At 38.7% G+C, this 18,151-nt stretch overlaps 1 protein-coding gene across 6 annotated transcripts in view; it reads left to right on the plus strand.

The window, feature by feature from the left end:
* The window catches only part of LOC110677849 (mucin-5AC-like), a 250,795-nt gene that overhangs the window by 231,524 nt on the left and 1,120 nt on the right, over positions 1–18,151 (plus strand). For 4 of the 6 annotated variants that reach the window (XM_021849538.1, XM_021849541.1, XM_021849542.1 and 1 more), the window contains 2 exons: positions 17,264–17,380; positions 17,921–18,123. In XM_021849538.1, coding sequence (XP_021705230.1) covers positions 17,264–17,380; positions 17,921–18,123 — 320 coding nt within the window. The remainder of the gene's footprint in view (positions 1–17,263; positions 17,381–17,920; positions 18,124–18,151) is intronic. The other 2 variants (XM_021849543.1, XM_021849540.1) reach the window with 1 other exon arrangement.

The following is an 18,151-nucleotide window of genomic DNA, read 5'->3' on the forward strand; positions in this document are numbered from 1 at the left end:
ATCTTCTGAAAAAAAATTTGGAGGAATAATTAAAAACAATTCTCGATTATTAGCTTGAAATAATTTCCAAAAAAATCATTGGGATAATTTCATACGTCTATTGCAATAAGCGTTGGGCAAATTTGACCAGAAAATCGATGTTACTAAATCAATTTGAATTCGATATGTCGAATCGATTCACCGATTTAATCGAAACAATTGAATCGATGTGTTTGAATCGATTCAATTTCAAGCTTATATGAAAAGGTGTAAAAACAAGCTCTCAAAATAAAACGAAATTTAATTATTAAATTCCATCAATATAATAACGTTTGAAATTGGAAATTATACATTGAACGCTTCAAGGCCAGTTCATAACTAGGTTCATGGTTCATAAACTCATTAAGAATTCGCATCAAATTCATCCTTTTGAATCGAAACAAAAAATCGAATGAAGAAAATCGATTCACTCGATTTTGAATGCTCCTAACATCGATTCAAAAAATCGATTAATCGGAACGAAAAAATCGATGTTCAGAACATCGATTCAAAATCGCCCATCGCTAATTGCAATTATCGCAATGCTGGTAACGAAAAGTATAAAAGTACAATGAAACGAGCTCACCAACGATTGCGGAACCTTCCCATTTTCCAAGAACGATGTATTTTGTGTTTCAGTGATTCAACTTGCCTCTCTACGTGCAGCAAAATACTGTGGATTTTCAGTAACTTCGTACCAATGAAGAAAAACCGGTTGCTTGGATATTAATTTTATACTAAGAGATCTTGTTCTGATCAAATCATCAAAATGCATTACAAAACCCTTCACTTAGACATTTCCCCCTTTTCCGGTGTGATGACTCAGAGAACCACTCTCTCAAACAGACAAGTGCGTTTTGATCAAACTGCGATTCCCATTAGCAGCATACCTACAAGCTATAACACCGTACAGCCTAGGTTCTTCCACGAAAAAAAAAACATCGAGGGAGGAAAAAGTAAAAATTACGCGCCAAGGATAGCCACGTGTACGCTCCTTCCGGATTGTGAAACCAATTTTCACCGTCGTCCTCAGACCTATTTCAATAGTGAATCACATCGGGGTAGATTTTTGTTTGGGCTGTTATTATGATTACTACTATTATGAATGCTTCGGAGATTGAATATTTGATTTGAGAGCACCCTCGGCTTGTTGCGCGGACGCGGGATATTTCCGGACAAAGTGCAGCAACAGTACAATCAACAGCGGGGAGATTGAATGCCTTTATTAAAAAAAAAATCGTATCTTACATAGAAGAGATGGTGGCGACGAATAAGAAGTGGAACCGTATGGCAACAGGGGGATTCATCTAATCAAGAGCTATAAGGAGGGAACTAGCACTGTGGGCCCCTTTTTTCTACTTTTCCGCGAACCGTGAGTGGGTGAATGCCGCGTGGTCATAAAATAATTGCCTTTGTTAAGGGCGTGCTGCGCCTTCATTTGCCGAAATGATTCATTGCAGTTTACAGCTTTCCGGTTGGGAAATATGAAACAATCTATAATTGGGACAGAAAGATAGACGACTTAGGATTAAGAGTGTCGCAAACGTCGCGAAAGGTGGTTCCATTTTTATCGAATGCACCACATCAGCCGAATGTGTGCATACATCGTTATCGATTGGTCACGTGGCGAACGTGATGCGCGTTGATGAGCCGTTCGATGATGGGTTCTTGGCTGTCGTCGCCGAATGCAATCAATTTCTTTGGAAGCCCAGCATGTCCGGATGTTGGACAGTTTGGGTGGTGACCGGTTTCTCGGGATCAAATTACCGATCCAATATGGGAACGGTAATCGATGAAGCGGACTGTTCAATTTCTGTTGATGATATTGACGTGGTTCACGAAAATTATGCTCAGTTGTTTGGTTAAATGAGGGTAGGCAATCTGTATAAGTGCCGCGTTCACTGAATCAACGTTAAGTTAGGCTTTTTTATTAAGGATTATCATTGAAAGCATCAGTCACTAAAAAAATTCCGATATTAATGCAACTGTATCAATGCAAAAATCGATTTGGAGATTTCAATCTGTGTGTTTGACACACGTATTTAGTAAAACAAAAATTTGCATATTAATTAAATGCACATTTGATTAAAATTTGATCAAATTCCGTAATTGTATATTATAACATACTGTGGACACTTGGAAAAAATGACCCATTTGTATGTTGCAAGCACGAAAATACTCTATATCCTGAAACCCGAAAGGATCCTCAACTGCTGCGGCTGTTCATGCCCCATTGGGTAAAGAAAATTTAAGTTTACAGACAAAGCTTCAGGTTGTTCGTAGTTCGTCATCCAAAATTCAACCAATTTGGACTACCAAGAACTGACATACAGATCTCCAAACTTGGGCATTTCATATGAAAAAGCAGCATTTGACCATTAACTTCTGTCATTGTCTGTAGATCTGAAACTCACCTCTGCTAAATATTGCTGTGTGCGTTTGAAACGCAAATATCAACATCAAACGCCGTGAGATTCTTAACAAGGAAGGCGAAGTCAAAGTTTGGTTTTCTTTGCTAGGTTGGCGGTGATATGGATCATGGTTGCTAAGTATCCTTTGGTTACTTTGTGTTACCGCATTTGAAGCTCAATTAGACTGGATTTGCACGTCATACGCAAACAGTAATATACGTAACTAGCTAAGTAGCCCATCATTTGTTATGGAAGTCATGTTGACTTTGCAGTTCGCAATTTCAAAGCAACAAAGCTAAGTCCGTATAGTTACCAATGATACGGAAAAGTATCACTATATGTGATCACTTGCAAAAAGTATGCTGATACTTTTCAGCTACGTCAGTGCAATTTGAACTAATTTTCATTAATTCGAATGTGTGACATGATTTGGCAATCATTAACGACACGAAACTCACCTGTAAAAATTCTGAACTGCTACGGCAAATAAAATGTAATATGTTATTAACAAAATGTTAATAAAAGCCTTATTTTGTTTTACCAAAATAGGATGATAGTCTTGTCTAAAGCTAAGAATGCTGTTTCGCTCAAGAAAAGTGAAGAAATTCCTTGACTCATTGGGTCAAGAAATTTCCTACATTTCCTTTGAAATGACACTTCTTCTCCTCAACTGCGTACTGCGATCAGAAAAATGTGATTTACTGGACTTTTTCTGGGAGGAAATTTTCCACGCATCGAGATAGGCGATTCCTTTTATTGTCAGTAGCAAACCCGCCTTAACACAGAACAACTGGATATAAGAAATGAATCGAATGTTTAAAATGATACTAAATAACAATATTTAAATAAAATCAACGACACGTACAAACTTCAATGACGGCCTACTTCGCCTTAAAGTAATACTGAATTTAGTTTATAAAGAATTTCCTAAAAGTTCCCAAGAGTTCGTAAGTTCCTTTCTAAGGTACATATTGAAATCCAACATTTAGTTATCATTTTACCAATGGTTTGAATGGAATCAGTCAACAATGTCAGAAGAAATTTGCCCTGATTCCCGTACAAACACTCACCCAATGAACTACATACCCAGGAATTTTCAACATTTTTGCTCGGAAATCCTTAACCATGTACATTGTACAATAATATCTGCCAAGGATTGAACCACAAAATGCGAGATTTTGCGAGATTTGGATATTTCTTATCAATATTTAGGTAGATCAAAGTTAAACTTAGCTCTCTGAGAGGCCTTCACAGCCTTGCGGTCCGCGAATCACCGGATTAGAAAATCCTGCCGAAATACTACTCAAAGTGGACGGGAGTAAGGAAAGTAATGAAAGAATATGATGGATAGAATCGCAAGCGAGCGATGAGAGAAATTAAAAGAAATGCTCATTATGATAAAATCATGCGGTGATTAAACTTTAGAACTAAAATCAAATTGGCGCAGAAATTTCGAAAAACTTCGGTTCAAATAAGATTACTTGGGCGAATTAGGGGCATATATGAGACGATGCGCCGAACAATATAGTTAACAGGTCGAGGCGACAAGTTGTTGCCTGTCTAGTGTTAGTAGTGACCAACGCTACAACATCTAGCCGTTCAAAACCATGACGTTAGGCAACCATTTGTCGTTTCGATTGTGTTGTTCATATATGGCGCTCTCTTAGTGTTCAACATCTATTCGTTTCTCTCATCGCTCGCTTGCGATTCTATCCATCATATTCTTTCATTACTTTCCTTACTCCCGTCAACTTTGAGTAGTATCGCGTTCACCGAAAGAAGCCAATAAAATGCTCATTACAGTTAACTCTCCCTTACTTGATATTCCGTATCTCGATACGGTTCTCTAACTCGAAACCGTAGTAAAAGTTGGTTTTCATGACCAACTCGATGGTCCCTTGGATCGCAGTTGCACTGGTTTTGTGTTCTGTAAGTCGATACCTACCTAACTCGATGGTCCCTTCAATATCGAGTTAGGGAGAGTTGACTGTATAATAAAGTCATGTGGTAATTAAACTTTGGAACTAAGTCCAAAATATATTGTTCTAATTGATTTTTTGATTTTGCTGATATGGGGTAACATTGATCACTCATGGAAATAATGTTCCATGAAACTACCGTATCTGACAGCTTCTAACTCTTCCCATGAGAACTAGGGGTTATTTTGTTGTTCTATTATCGGCAACTAGAAATTCGCCTCGTTTTAAGCCGTATTTATTTCAGGCAGGGTGATGCTAACAGTACTAAGAATCATCTGAATGTATTTGTTGAAGTGTTTTGATAGAAAAATACTGTGAATTTAACGTTTCAATTTTGGTTACCAAAAATAGTCGAATGGTTCCGAAACCGTAAATCACTCTATTTTATATTTTATCAACTTTAGAAAAAAAATTAAATTCCTCAATATTTAATATGCACTCAAAGCAAAGCCTGAGAAAATCGCAAATCTATTTCTATTTTGTAGCGATCTTTAACCTCCAGTAGAAATTACAAGTCTAAATACTTACAAAGAGTCACGACAAGTCTCCAATATAAACTGCAGGACTCTTATGTAACTACACGTTTTCAGCTGGAAATCTAGAATCCTTAGTATGAATCCAAGACTTCACCTGAATAGACGTATCGGGTATCAGAAAGCTGATTCCAGAAGGAACATTTCCCTCTATTGGAGACCTGTGAGTCCTATCTAATAATGAGAGGGGTTTCTTGAAAATTGAAAGTATTTCCTAAGCAACCAAAGAAGGCAACGCAACAGTGTAAGGAATCGTGCTGAGGAGCTTGTCTCTAGGAAAAATGCACTAAAAAAATCCTAAGAAACACAAAGAAATGTATCAGGCACCTCTCAACTCACAAGGCTTTGTAAAACAGGGCTGCCCCAACGTACGACATTTTGTGGGGCCCGCGTGCGAGGATCAATTTTTGGTTCATAATAAGAAATCACACTTTTTGATAATTACAATAAATTTAATAATTACAATTTTAACTTTAGAACACTCCATGACTTTTTTTAATATATGAAAGGAGAGACTAAACTAGAGTTCGGTTTTGCGTCGTCCGATAGATTTGGCTCACGGTTTCGCGCATGTTTAAGTCGCCGGAGATTTTTTTTCCTGTTTTCAAGCGTCTTGCTGGGTAGTGCTTCGTGAAGCCCAAGCAGGACAGTTCGGTTTTGCGTCGTCCGATAGATTTGGCTCACGGTTTCGCGCGTGTTTTCGGCTCCTAAGATTTTTTTTCTGTTTTGGAGCGTCTTGCTGGGTAGGTATTTGGAAGGCACAAGCAAGACGGTTTGTTTTCGGGACGCCAAGAAGTTTTGCTGTCAGTATCAGTTTTGTGTTCAGTCGAGGATGGATTACCAACTGGTGAGTTCGTTTCATTCTTGTGATAACACATATTTTCTTGAAAGCGTAACTTTTAAGTAATTTTAAAACAAACTTTGTATGGTTCGTCACTATAAGTGTCGGCATTATGTTTTTTTCTTATACAATTTCAATATACATATATTTGTCTCTTTTATACGTTATTAAAAATTATCTTTTGAATTGTTCGACATTGTGAATGTTGACGTATTTTTTAAAACTTGTACCATATCGAGACAAAATGCACAGTAATACTCATATGTAATTTTCAAACTATGTATAGTTCGTCACTACAAGTGTCGGCATTATTCCTGTTTCATATAATTTAAAATATATACATGTAATTTTCAGTTTTCGTCATTAATAAAAACATCTTTTGAATAGAGTAGTGTTTGATCCTTCGACCTTGACACTTGCTCCTGCTGGGGCGGGTGATGAGGGCAGGATCAAACATGTCGCGCGTCGGTAGTGAAGCGGTGAAAAAGTGATCGGTTCGTTAGTAGTGTTTGATCCTTCCACCTTGACGCTGGCTCCTGCGGGGGCGGGCGATGGGGGCAGGATCAAACTTGTCGCGCGTCGTTCGCTCAGAGAAATGAAAAAGCGCCGCGGATCGCTAGTAGTGTTTGATCTATTGATCGCGTCGCTTGCTCTTGCGTGGGCGAGTGACGAACACTTGTTCGGCGTTTAATGCGATTATCGAATTATTTCGCGAATCCGGTTAGGCGTGATTATATCATGGCTCGCATCACCAAACATTGGTGACTCCCAGATCTTTACCTTATCCCACTAACCCAATATCCTCTCCATGACAACCGTGGAGATGCAGAGGTGATCTCGGTCTCTAGTAACAACGGTAGTCACACTAACATTCCTTCCCTTCCCCGATGACCGTAAGGACGTGGCCGGCGCCGTTATTGACTTTTAAATTTGAGCTCTCGATTTGTGCACATTGAAGAATGGTAAGCTAATCCCAAGCCCCATTCATTAATTCCCTGTGCAACTTCGATTGTTCTGGTCAATCACGGAGTAGCAACTACGAATTGTACGGTCATCTATGCTTATGCTTATGCTTATATGAAAGGAGAGACTAAACTAAGTATTGTATTTTTTGGTAAAATCCAGAATGCGGTCACAGCTCTGTTTACACAGTGAGAGAAAATTGCTCAGAACCAAGTATAAAAAATCTCTTGATTCCTTACACCACATGCAGCAAAATAAATGAGACTTCACAAAGATTATCAATATTCATTGCCAAATTAGAGTAATACACATCATAACTGATAAAAATAAAACAGTTTTCAGTGAAATTTCGACGTTAGAAATATTAGTCCCACAAGTTGTATAACATTTCATTGAAGTTCGTCAATAATAAATTACTGTGTAAGAGGTCAGTGTAGCCGCTTATTTACATCTGTGAAAGCCGCCCAGAGTCGTCACAGCCGCCGTCTCATTGTTTCGACTTTGACATTAGCTTCGCATCCAGAAAACTTCGCATCGCATGATCAGGTGCGATTACCGTTTAGTGCTGCGAAGTCTAGTGCTTGATCCGTTGAATCTAATGTATGCTCCTTTGTGGGCGGGCGACGGAATCCGGATCGTGTCTTGTTCGCTTAGCAACCGCATTATCGGTATTGCTCGTCCGTGTGTACGCGTTCATTTCAAATTACATATTTTTCGTTTACCAACACGAATCCTTTCCCATATCCAAACGCCCAGTGTTTTCTTGTGGAAATGCAGAGGAGTTTTCGGCTTCTTTGAAGCAAGTAACACGTCAACATTTCTCTTCCATCCCTAAATTGACCTGCATTCGGACGCAGCGGGCGCCGGTATTGTTTGTTACAATAATTAGTGCACCAGTATTTACACATTGAGCATGCTACTGATCCTGAGAAGCGTCTGTTAATTCCCTGTGTAAGAACAGCTGTTCTTGTAATAACGGATTAGCAACAGCGGGCGGTCATTCATGCTCTTGCTGATGCTCATGCTATTTGGAAGGAAAGATTGAACTTAAATCTAGCAGAATATCGCCGCAAAGGCTTGATTCTTACAAAATCATGTATATTAATTTACAGAAAACTCATCAGCCATTAGCAGAATTTTTCAGAATCTTGTGAACATTTTTTTTTTTCAAAATGCTGGGAAGTGTTTCCACATAATCCTGTGTGGACCGTATTCTTAACAGGATTCGGAAATAATTCTGTACAAATGTCTTGCATGTGATTGTGCTACTTTTCCCCGAATGTGGTTTCACCAAATGTAATTTGCCCGAATGCCTAGGGTTTCCATCCGTCCTGATTTAGCAGGACAATTCGAATTTGAAAAAAGCATTCCTTATACATTAACACAGTAAAAATGTTCAAATGGCATCTGTCTCAAAATCCATTTTGCGTTTTTTTTTTTTTTTCATAAATTGACTCCAGTTGCGTAGTGCGTTTCGTATGCGTTTCGTACTGCATCATAGCAGCTTCAAATGCAGCTGATGATCGATGTTTCTGGTACTGCTAATAGAAGCAGTTGAGTTCTTACTTTAAAATAAGCTATCTTCTCTGGTGTATTATCACTGCATTCTATAGCTATCAGAATTAAAGGAATCTACGAATCTCCCATTATTAGTTTTAGCACAGATGGTAGCATTCATTGGAATACTAAACGTTTTTCTATCGTCAAAGAATATTTAGATTATCTTAAATTAATTTTCGAAAAGGTGTTGAGAGGATTTGTAATAAGTTTTTTCATTCTATGAAATATACTTAGCTGAATGTGTGACATTCTCAATAATTCGTTAGCGAGATCTTGATCTGACCGTAAGCTGTTTTTTTTTAATCAGTAAATTGCTGGCGAGATTTGTAATTTCTTTATGGATGTTTTGAGACCCTTGATAGATTTCTGAAGGATTGGATTCCTGAAGAGACTCTTAATAAAATTGTAAGTGACAGTTTGGAAACAACATGGTCTGTAAGTAACAGTTTGGAGAACATGATCTTAAAAAAACCCTGTTGTCTCAAAATCCAAATTTTTCAAACACTCATCTTTGAACAGTGGTTTCTAAAGAAAATCAGTAAAATTTGTCCACATGGTTATTAATTCTTGTACATTACAAGCCGGGATATGAGTCATGATCGGCATTTGAGACAAACAGCACTATCAAGTAAGTTATGAGTATTGACAAATGTCCTGATTTTGAAACTTCAATGTATGGTCACCCTACGAATGCCAGTTCCCCCGAATGACCCTTTCCACTAAAACAGATGCAGTTCAAGAAGGAGCAAGAATAGTATTTAAGGATAGGGTGCTGAGATATGAAGAACGATAAGCAATCAAAAGAAGAAGATATTTGATCATCCTCGACTAAACACATATTGCCAAAAATGCTGCGGACGGTAAAACTCGAAAATACCGCCAATCAAATAAAGAAGGGTGTATTTTCGATGATTCATCTCCTTGAAGGGCAAAAGTTATGATAAATATGAGTGCTAAGAACTTTTCGGGGAATTGGGCTAATCGGAGAAACGGGGAATACGGGGAACCAGCATTCGGGGAACTGACGTTCGGGGAAACGACATTCGAGGAACCGACATTCGTGGACACACAACCCTCGCAGGTTCCATAACGGGATTTTAGAATATATATATATATAGAGGGTATACTGTGTTGGATTTTTGCCAAATGTCACGCTGAATTCCTTCATAACTCTTGGCATAATTTTTATATAATGATGGGCGGAATCAGTGTTGCTCAGACTCATTTCCCCGAAAATAACATTTTCCGAACTACGAAGCCACGAACTACTACAACCATGCTCTATCCTCCTAAGATAGAAAAGCAGATGGTTAAGCTTGAGTACTGCACACAAAATCGATCAATTTTGATCCCAGAGAGCCACAATTCAAGTTTCGGTGAAATGAAATGAGTAAGTGAGTGAGTGCGAATCATTTCACCGAAACTTGAATTGCGGCCCACCGAGATCGAAACTGTCGGATCCCATGTGCATCACTCAAGCCCAACCACCTCCCCCTCCATCTCAGGAATACAACGCACAGTTATAACAGTTCATGGCTTCACAATTCGAATTTCGGGGAAATGAGTCTGGTCAACAAAGGGCGGAATTGTGACAAAATTCTGATCAGGATTCTTATAACATCTTTAACATGATCCTAATATAAAATTTAGTTCAGGATTTACAACAATTTTTTAATCAAATACTGACACGATCTTGAACACAACTGCCTTAGAATATTGAAATTCGACTAAATTTTATCAATGATCGTAGTACATTCTCCAATGATGTTCCTTGAACTCTGGTAATGATTTGTTAGGAAATCTGCACATAGATAGGCTGACCTGCAGGGAACAAAACATCATTGTAAAACATTCGATGAGCCTTTCATGAGAATTTTGCCAAAAAAGGTCTTCTATTTTCAACTCCCCATCCGTATCATCCGTGGAGACTCTGATCTGAACTTCAGCTGATTTCATCAAGAATAAGAGGTAGTAAGGTCACCTGTTGCGATTCCAATTTTTATATAATTAGAATAATCGTATTATATAGGTCTTCCCAATTTGTTGTTCATTTAGCCCAACGTTGTAGGTATGGAAAACAAATGGTTAAAAATCAAAAACCACCTCTTAATCCTAATGAAATCAGATGAAATTTGAACCAAAGATCCTTTTCGGGATACCAGTCAAGATACGGATATGGATTTGAAAAACCAAAGTATGGACAAGCCCTGACAAGCCTAGGCCAATTTGCCAGGCCGGGCGTTTGACCTTTCTACCATGAATCTCTTTTTTTCAGGTTTTTCCTAAGATCTTATACAGGATCTGTCGAATAGTATGAAAAATTCAGTGACAGCCTTACGAGGGATACGATAAGGACCTTTCTAGAATTCCGGCAGGGATCTCAATAAGACTTCTCTAAAAGATCATGAGAATCATGTGAAAATCACATAGGAAATCTTACAAGTGTCGTAAAAATAATCGTGTGATTTTCGAGGAAAATCAACCATAGATTTTACATAGAAACTAATACCAATTTCCTAATTTCTCCAACTGAATACAGTTGGGTTGTTTGACAAGAAACTCATCAAATTATTCTACTTCTTCTGCTTGGGAATACGTACCTACTGGTAGAGAGCCTGCTTATCAGCTTAGTGTTCGAAAAACAATTCTACAGTTTTTAACTGAGGGTTTTTTTTTTGCCAAAGTTGCCATTTTCACATTCGTATATCGTAAGGCAGGCACAATAATACACTATATTCAGCGAAGTCAAGAAAATTTCTACTTCGAAAGGATCTTAGACCGACCGAGAATCGCCTTGCTTTGCAGTCGCGTACGTTACCACTAGGCTAAGAAAGAAGCTCATAAAATTCACTTATGATACGTGATTTTTAGTTTAAATGCCAGATTTTATGCAGTCCCGCTTGCAGGAATAGTAAAAGGCAAGGAATGAGATATAATTCAAATTTGATAAAAATTTGCTCCACGTTGAAGAAAATGGAAAATATACTGATTCAGATCACAGTAGGCAGTTGTTTCTGAGTATGAAAAGCAGAAGTCAGTTTGTTGGTGTGCTTTGGGGAAAATTAACGTGTTTCTGTAAATCGAGTGAAAATAAGTGTTTGAAATATAAAAATTATTACCGAAATTGTGTGAAGAGTTTGCCCGAGAAAAATACAATTCCTGGCGCAGCTGCTCCCAAAGCAAATAATGTTTCAAGAAGAACGGGTGGCTTAATTGTTTATTTGCATAGTTGCCACACCAGACACTTTATCTTTCATTTGCAAGTGCAGAAACGCGTGGATCTTGATCAGTGCTGGGAATCTAAGACAAGACGTGTCAGGTCAAAGTACAAAAACGAATCCAATAGGGTCCTAAAGCCCTGTCCCAATTTTAGTGCCAAACGCTTAAGTTTAGGCCAAAAACACATGTTTACTCAATTTTCTAATGTTTTTCGTTAGTTTAAGCCCAAAAAACATTTTGTTATATTTTGTCACATCCTTTGGCTTAAACTCAAATTTTGGGTGTATTTTGTTTTCCGTGTCCCTTATGAAATGTCAGATAGGAACAACCCCAGTGGTCGAACTAAAACCCCTGTGGTGTTTTTGTCGACTAAGCGAAAGTCAAACATGATCAAAAGTGTCAAGGTTCATTTATGGACCAAATTTTTAAATTAAAGTTTGAACATGATATAGCCATTATTTGAGCGGGAAAAATTGCTAAAGTTACAGTAACATGCTCTTTCGTGTTATTAAATAAAAACAAGATTTCATTAAACATTTTAGGACCCAATTGCCAGTCAAAAAAGACCACTTCTGATTGGTCGTTTTGGCAAAGGCCTACTACTTTCATATCGTTGAGTTGCATTGCAACAGGGCACTTTGTTGCTAGCCTGGCCGTGTTGCTAGTTTATAAAGTAGAGTTTTATCAAAAGTTTGAAATATTTTCATTAAATCTTTTTGTTTCAAATCCATTTATATTCGATGTTAGGTTTACCCCATGTGCCTCTGAAATGCTAGAATGAATAATAAATACTTAATTGGAAGAAATATAATGAAAATTGTGACAATTTTCTCATAAAATATCGTCGGTTTTGAATATAAACCTGATGTTTGAATAATCTAGTATGCTCTATTGCTTTAGATGAATGGATCGTGCTAGAAACAACCAAATTAAGAGCCTTGATATTAGAAATTGTCCATAAGATTTGCTTAAAAACTATACTGGTAGAACTGGCTATTGTATCGTCAAGGTTATTGAATGAAAAACAACGGGGCAGTCTTGATTGAGCTGTCACGTCCTGTCCTATCTGAGAAGGGTAGCGGACTTTGGGGCAAGTGTGCCATAGGGGCAAGTGTGCCTGCTTTTTATAAAAACTATAATATTTATTTTCTCTTCTTGTTCCCTTATAATTCACAATACTATAATCAAAATATGATTAATATTGCTCTATTTTTCGCGTATTTACATCGAATTGTGCAAGGACAACCAAATTTGAGTGAATTTTTATAAGATTTCGTTGTTTCTAAATAGCATGGTGAAAGGTAAATTATTACCAGATTTTTCTAACGTACTGTATATCGTGAAACTATTCAAATGTGTAAGTTATTGTGGCATTTGAACGAAAAAAATATTTAGTTTTACATACGAAATCTAGTTTGGTTGAAATGTATACTTATGGGGGCAAGTGTGCCACCTATTTGGTAAACAAGTGTGATGGAGTGAAATTTATAAAAATGTAAACGTCATCAACAAAATCATAATAATAAACCAAAATGAGGCACCAGTAGTAGTTTCTGAAGTATAGTAGAGGAATAACTGACATTGCTGCCCCCCAAAGTGATTTTTTCTCAAAATATTCAATAATAACATGTTTTCCGGCTTATTAAGTACCGTTTAACACATCTTCATCAATATTTTACCGTTATTTAGTGCTGATCTAGTTTAATATTATACATATTCGCCGTAATATAAGGGTAATACATATATTGTATTGAATGGGGACAAAAATAACCATTTTAGTTATTCGAATTGAGTAATAGGGAGTTACGCATGTATTGAACCTTGTTATAAAGCATCCCCTTATTACGGTAAACTTACAATTATTTTTTAAACTATCGATTAGCATCTGCTTTGTAAGTAATATTAAGAGGAAATAAAGAAAATTTCATTACAAGTAGAATTACATGCGATGTTCATTCGGTGGCCGTCTTGCCCCATATGGGTGGCACACTTACCCCATAGTGTCGAAAAATAGGTTATTTTGGATGATATTTGAAAAGCTCCAAAACTTATACTTTTTGAAATAATTTTCTGTTTAAATGACACAGTGGTTATGAAAAGATGTGAAACCAATATCATGAGGCTAAATTGGTGGATTTTATAAGCTTTAGACAAAGTTAGAGAACAATTTGCTTAAGGTGGCACACTTGCCCCAAATTCCGCTAATAGTAGTAGGCTTGAATTTCGCGAAAATCACGTGCCTCTTCCCAGTACAGTAGTTCTAAAACGTGAATCTTATCAAGTAGCCTATGTTGGGTGCATGAATTTTCTAAATGGTTAGTGTCATTGAAGGCTCTAAATGCGGGAAATGCATCGGAAAATAGAACATTTTTCTACAGTATTTTGGGTTGCCTTAGCAACGGGTGTTTTGCAATTTACAAGACTTTTTCCTACAGCAGCGATGGGCATGAGTTTCACTGGCTTCGCTGACTGTGATTGGCTTTGCTTCGCTACTGTAGAGTGAATTTCAGATTTTTTCCAACCCTGATCTTGATTTTTACGGAGTCCCAACGAAACGACCAAAAGGTGATCGTTGCATAGCAACCATTGATACACAATGATTCTTGGTCAAAGGACCTTTAATTTTCATAAAAGACATATGACGTACACATAATCGCAAAACTGCCTTAAGCGCAATTTTGATTATTTTCCAAGAAAAAATTTACGAATTGTCCCTTATTATTTGGCTGGAAATCAGATTTCTCTGGAAGCGTAGGTTCGAATCCTACCGACTGCGCCATGTAGTGCATTGTATTTTTCGGGTCAATTCTTCACACGGTTTCGGTAATAATTTTTATGTTTCAAACACTTATTTTCACTCGTTTTACAGACACTCGTTTATTTTCCCCAAAACACACCAACAAACTGATTTCTGTTTTTAATACCCAGAAACAACTGCCTACTGTGATCTGAATCAATATCTTTTCTTCGACATCGAGCAAATCCTTATTAAATTTCAATTATATCTTATTTCTTGCCTTCCCTACACTGCTGTATAGAATGCATAAAAGTCATACAGTTCCCTAATACAATGGGTTAAAAACAAAGTAATATCCTGGAGTCAGATTTCTGAAGTCAGCTTTACCTAATCTGTGTCGAAGTCACAGTTCAATTAGTACTCACTTTGAGTTCGACCTGCGTCTCAAATTCCGAAGTAAGGACTTTGATAGCTTCTGAACAGAAGTATAGCTCGTATGCTCGTATAAAACCACATCTATTTCACTGGAATACGACGCAGTGTCTTCCAAGTGTGTAAAATTGATGTAGCCCTAGCACATATCAGTCCGCAGTCGTTAGACATACAGAAGTCATGTCCTAGGTTTGCCTTGAAGAACTTCAACTACTTTATATTCAGCTGTAGATCGAGAACATCTCACACCGTGTAAATGGCGATTTTCTACCAATATTTCCATCCGACCATTGCCTAGAATGAGTTTCTCGGTTTAGGTTTTCTTCCATCAAGAACATATGTTTCCCAGCCATTGATAGTTTTCTATGCGGGTACTACAATATCTTGTGAGACTAATTCTTGTTATTGTTCAACCTTCGTGACAAATCGCACACACAGTAAAATATATCTCCAACAACCTCGATTTCATCACCGTGTTGCACTCAATATTCATCCACTCCGTAGTGCTATACATATGAGTGAGTATCATAAATCACTGGTTGAACCCCGGATTCCCACTCAATATCAGGCCAGTAAACCACCATATAGTCACAACACAAAAAAAACGATTGAACGGATGTTCTTTGAAGGCAGCCAATACCGGCTGAATTTATTGCATCTCCTTGACGCTGACTGCGCGCGCTGGTTCATGAATATGCTAATAGATTATTGAGCAAACCGTAATCTATCCGCGAGTGCACTGCTCGAGGGCACTAATGGAAAATTTTTAATCATTTCCAGCCCATGTGTGCGGCAGCAAACTTTGTACTGCATATTTTAGCATTAAATGCCGGCTCTCATTGGTCTGTAACGCAACCACTTGTGAGCCCAACCAGCGCTGAATCAGCACTAAAAATTAAGCAAACACAAACAATCTGAATCGGAAAGCTGAAACCTATGGGGCGCGCTGCCGATAAACTACTGTAAATTAACGCTTACCAAATTACTATGCAAGCGAGCAACATCACCTTCTCTAACGACGAGCTCCAGTACGAACGCAAATTACAATAATAAAAATTCACATTATCAAAATTCATCGCCTTCCTCCTCGCGTCCACTTTGCCACGGATCGGTCCCCGACTATGGCCGAGGCGAACGAAAGACAGAGAGCGAGAGAGTCATGCGAAGTCGATGCCACGGACACGACAGCCTAGAGCGAAAAGCTAGTTAATTTCCCGCTCACGAACCGGCTCTAATGGCATTAGTCACGGCAGTAGGCGTTGCCTGTTTGGTGCATTCGCTTTCGATGCGTTCGTTGATGGAAGCAACGATTCTTGGCTCCGCCCATCGCCCAACCGCGTCGACCAATCACTGAGCCGCTTTTACCGAACGCCAATCAGCGCCGTCGCTCGGTTATACGACTTCGTGCGGTGAGCTTTCATCGGCCTGCAGTTCGGCTCGGTTCGCTCCACCTCGCACACGCCATCAGCGGCGACCACTTCGGGCTTCCAGCACGTTGTTTTGTTTACGGTTTGGTGCGGCTTGTGTGCGTTCCGGCTCCGGCCACAGAACCAATACTATCGGAAACTTGCACTAGTGTTTGTGACGCGAGCAGAGACGACGACGGGACGGGATGGTGGATTGTTTTGAAATAAATTCAGATAATTTATGGCCCTCGTTCTTTTTTCATTAATGGATTCTCGCGTCGTGCCTGTTTTCCTTGTGTTTCGTTTGTAGTCCGTAGCGCAAAGTTTTTGACCAAATGGGACTTTTGCGCCTGGTGTGGCCTGGTTGGTGGTGCCCCGTTCCGCAAATAGCGTCGTGTGCGCTCATTGACTCGCAGTCCTCGTAGCGTAGCGCACGAACGTAACTAGGTAAGGGCCACTCATCTGTAATCGCACGTACAGAGTGTAACATAAAAATGAGAGATATTTTGAATGGAATGAGCTGCCTCTCTGTGACACTTTATAATCGACAAGGAAGGCAGCGCCAATACACGATACAAACAGTTTGGCGCCAGTACAATAGACTAGAGTTTATATTACGTAAAATCAACTCTAGTTTAAATCTCAGAGGTGTTGGTGAGATCGTTCTAATCTAATTTCACTTAGGATTTCATGAATTGTCTATATCTTCAAATGCAAACTGGTATAAAATCAGAAACAACCCTTCCATTTTATTTCAACACACCGCTTACTATGTCCTCATGATATGAACTGGAATTTTTCCTTCTCGATGGCGTTTAGAGTTTATCCTTTCAATGGCGCTTGTTTTGCTCTCATGCTGAGATTCGTTGTCGTGAAATACGTATATATGTAGGTAACTAATATGTACTGCTTTCCATGGCCGTCGTCCCTCGTCGTCTTGTGTTTCATTGTGCATTACTCTATCACGGCTTTCTGATTTCTTTTATTCCCACTCGAAAAAGAGAGTTCTATGCCCGGTAGAGCATGTCCTCCCGATTTTATGATTGTTCACAATCCAATTCGCACTGAATGGTTGTTCTGGGAGTTGTCTCGTTCAAGAAAATTCGTTACATTTTCCATCTTGAGACAAATTTTAAATTTCTATTATCAATCTTTTTGTTACAGCCCCTGTCCCGATGGAATCGATGCTACCCATGCCACCGATGCCTCCGGTCGGATTTCAGCTGGTTCGGGATCCCACCACTGGACAAATCTTATTTCTTCCAACGACGACTACGATAGGTAAGTTTGGCGATGTTTTACAGTTTTGCGTAGTAATCGTAGAATCCAACGAAGCATCTAGTTTATATTTTTGAAAGCGTAGCTTTAGGAGATTGAGTTAACCTCTGGAAGTAGAAACTAGGAGAACATATCAAGAAAACTGGATACGATCTAGCAGTTTGATGCTACCAGTATTCTAGTTACATTCTCTTCAGTAGTAGTTGACGTCTTTGGTTAAGTCGATATTTGCTTTATTTGAATAGCAGACTTTAGTTTACACAACTTTCGGTGTTTGGGTTCGAGTTGAGTTATTTTCAAACGATTCGACAGATTACAATTAGTTGCCTGCTTGTATTGCTTCACTTTTAACAAAGAATTTTCTTTTTCTCTTTTCTTTCGTCCTTGTTTCTTGCATTGATACCTTCTTGTCTCATGCGGCTTAATTTGATTTAATCGTACGCCATCTAAACGAAAAACCGTTCATCTCCTCATTCACACCACCAAATTACCCCCGTATGCTTTACAAATCAAACCTTAACCTATCGGTTTGCCACCGGATAGATAAAGTCTACATTTCTTGTATAGAACCATTCCCGCAAACGGTGGTATGGCCGTCGTATCCCCAGTCAACGGCTGCCATCCAGCCACCGCATCTGCTGTTGCCACAAATTCCGCAACAGCAACTGCAACCTCCACCGCTGGCACCACTGCAGATGCTCAGCTCCGACTATCTGGCAACCGCCAGCAGTACAACCCTACATCAGGTTAGTCCCAGTCACAGCGACTACCATT

This window comes from Aedes aegypti, chromosome 3 (assembly GCF_002204515.2).
Source record: "Aedes aegypti strain LVP_AGWG chromosome 3, AaegL5.0 Primary Assembly, whole genome shotgun sequence".
NCBI lineage: Eukaryota > Metazoa > Arthropoda > Insecta > Diptera > Culicidae > Aedes > Aedes aegypti.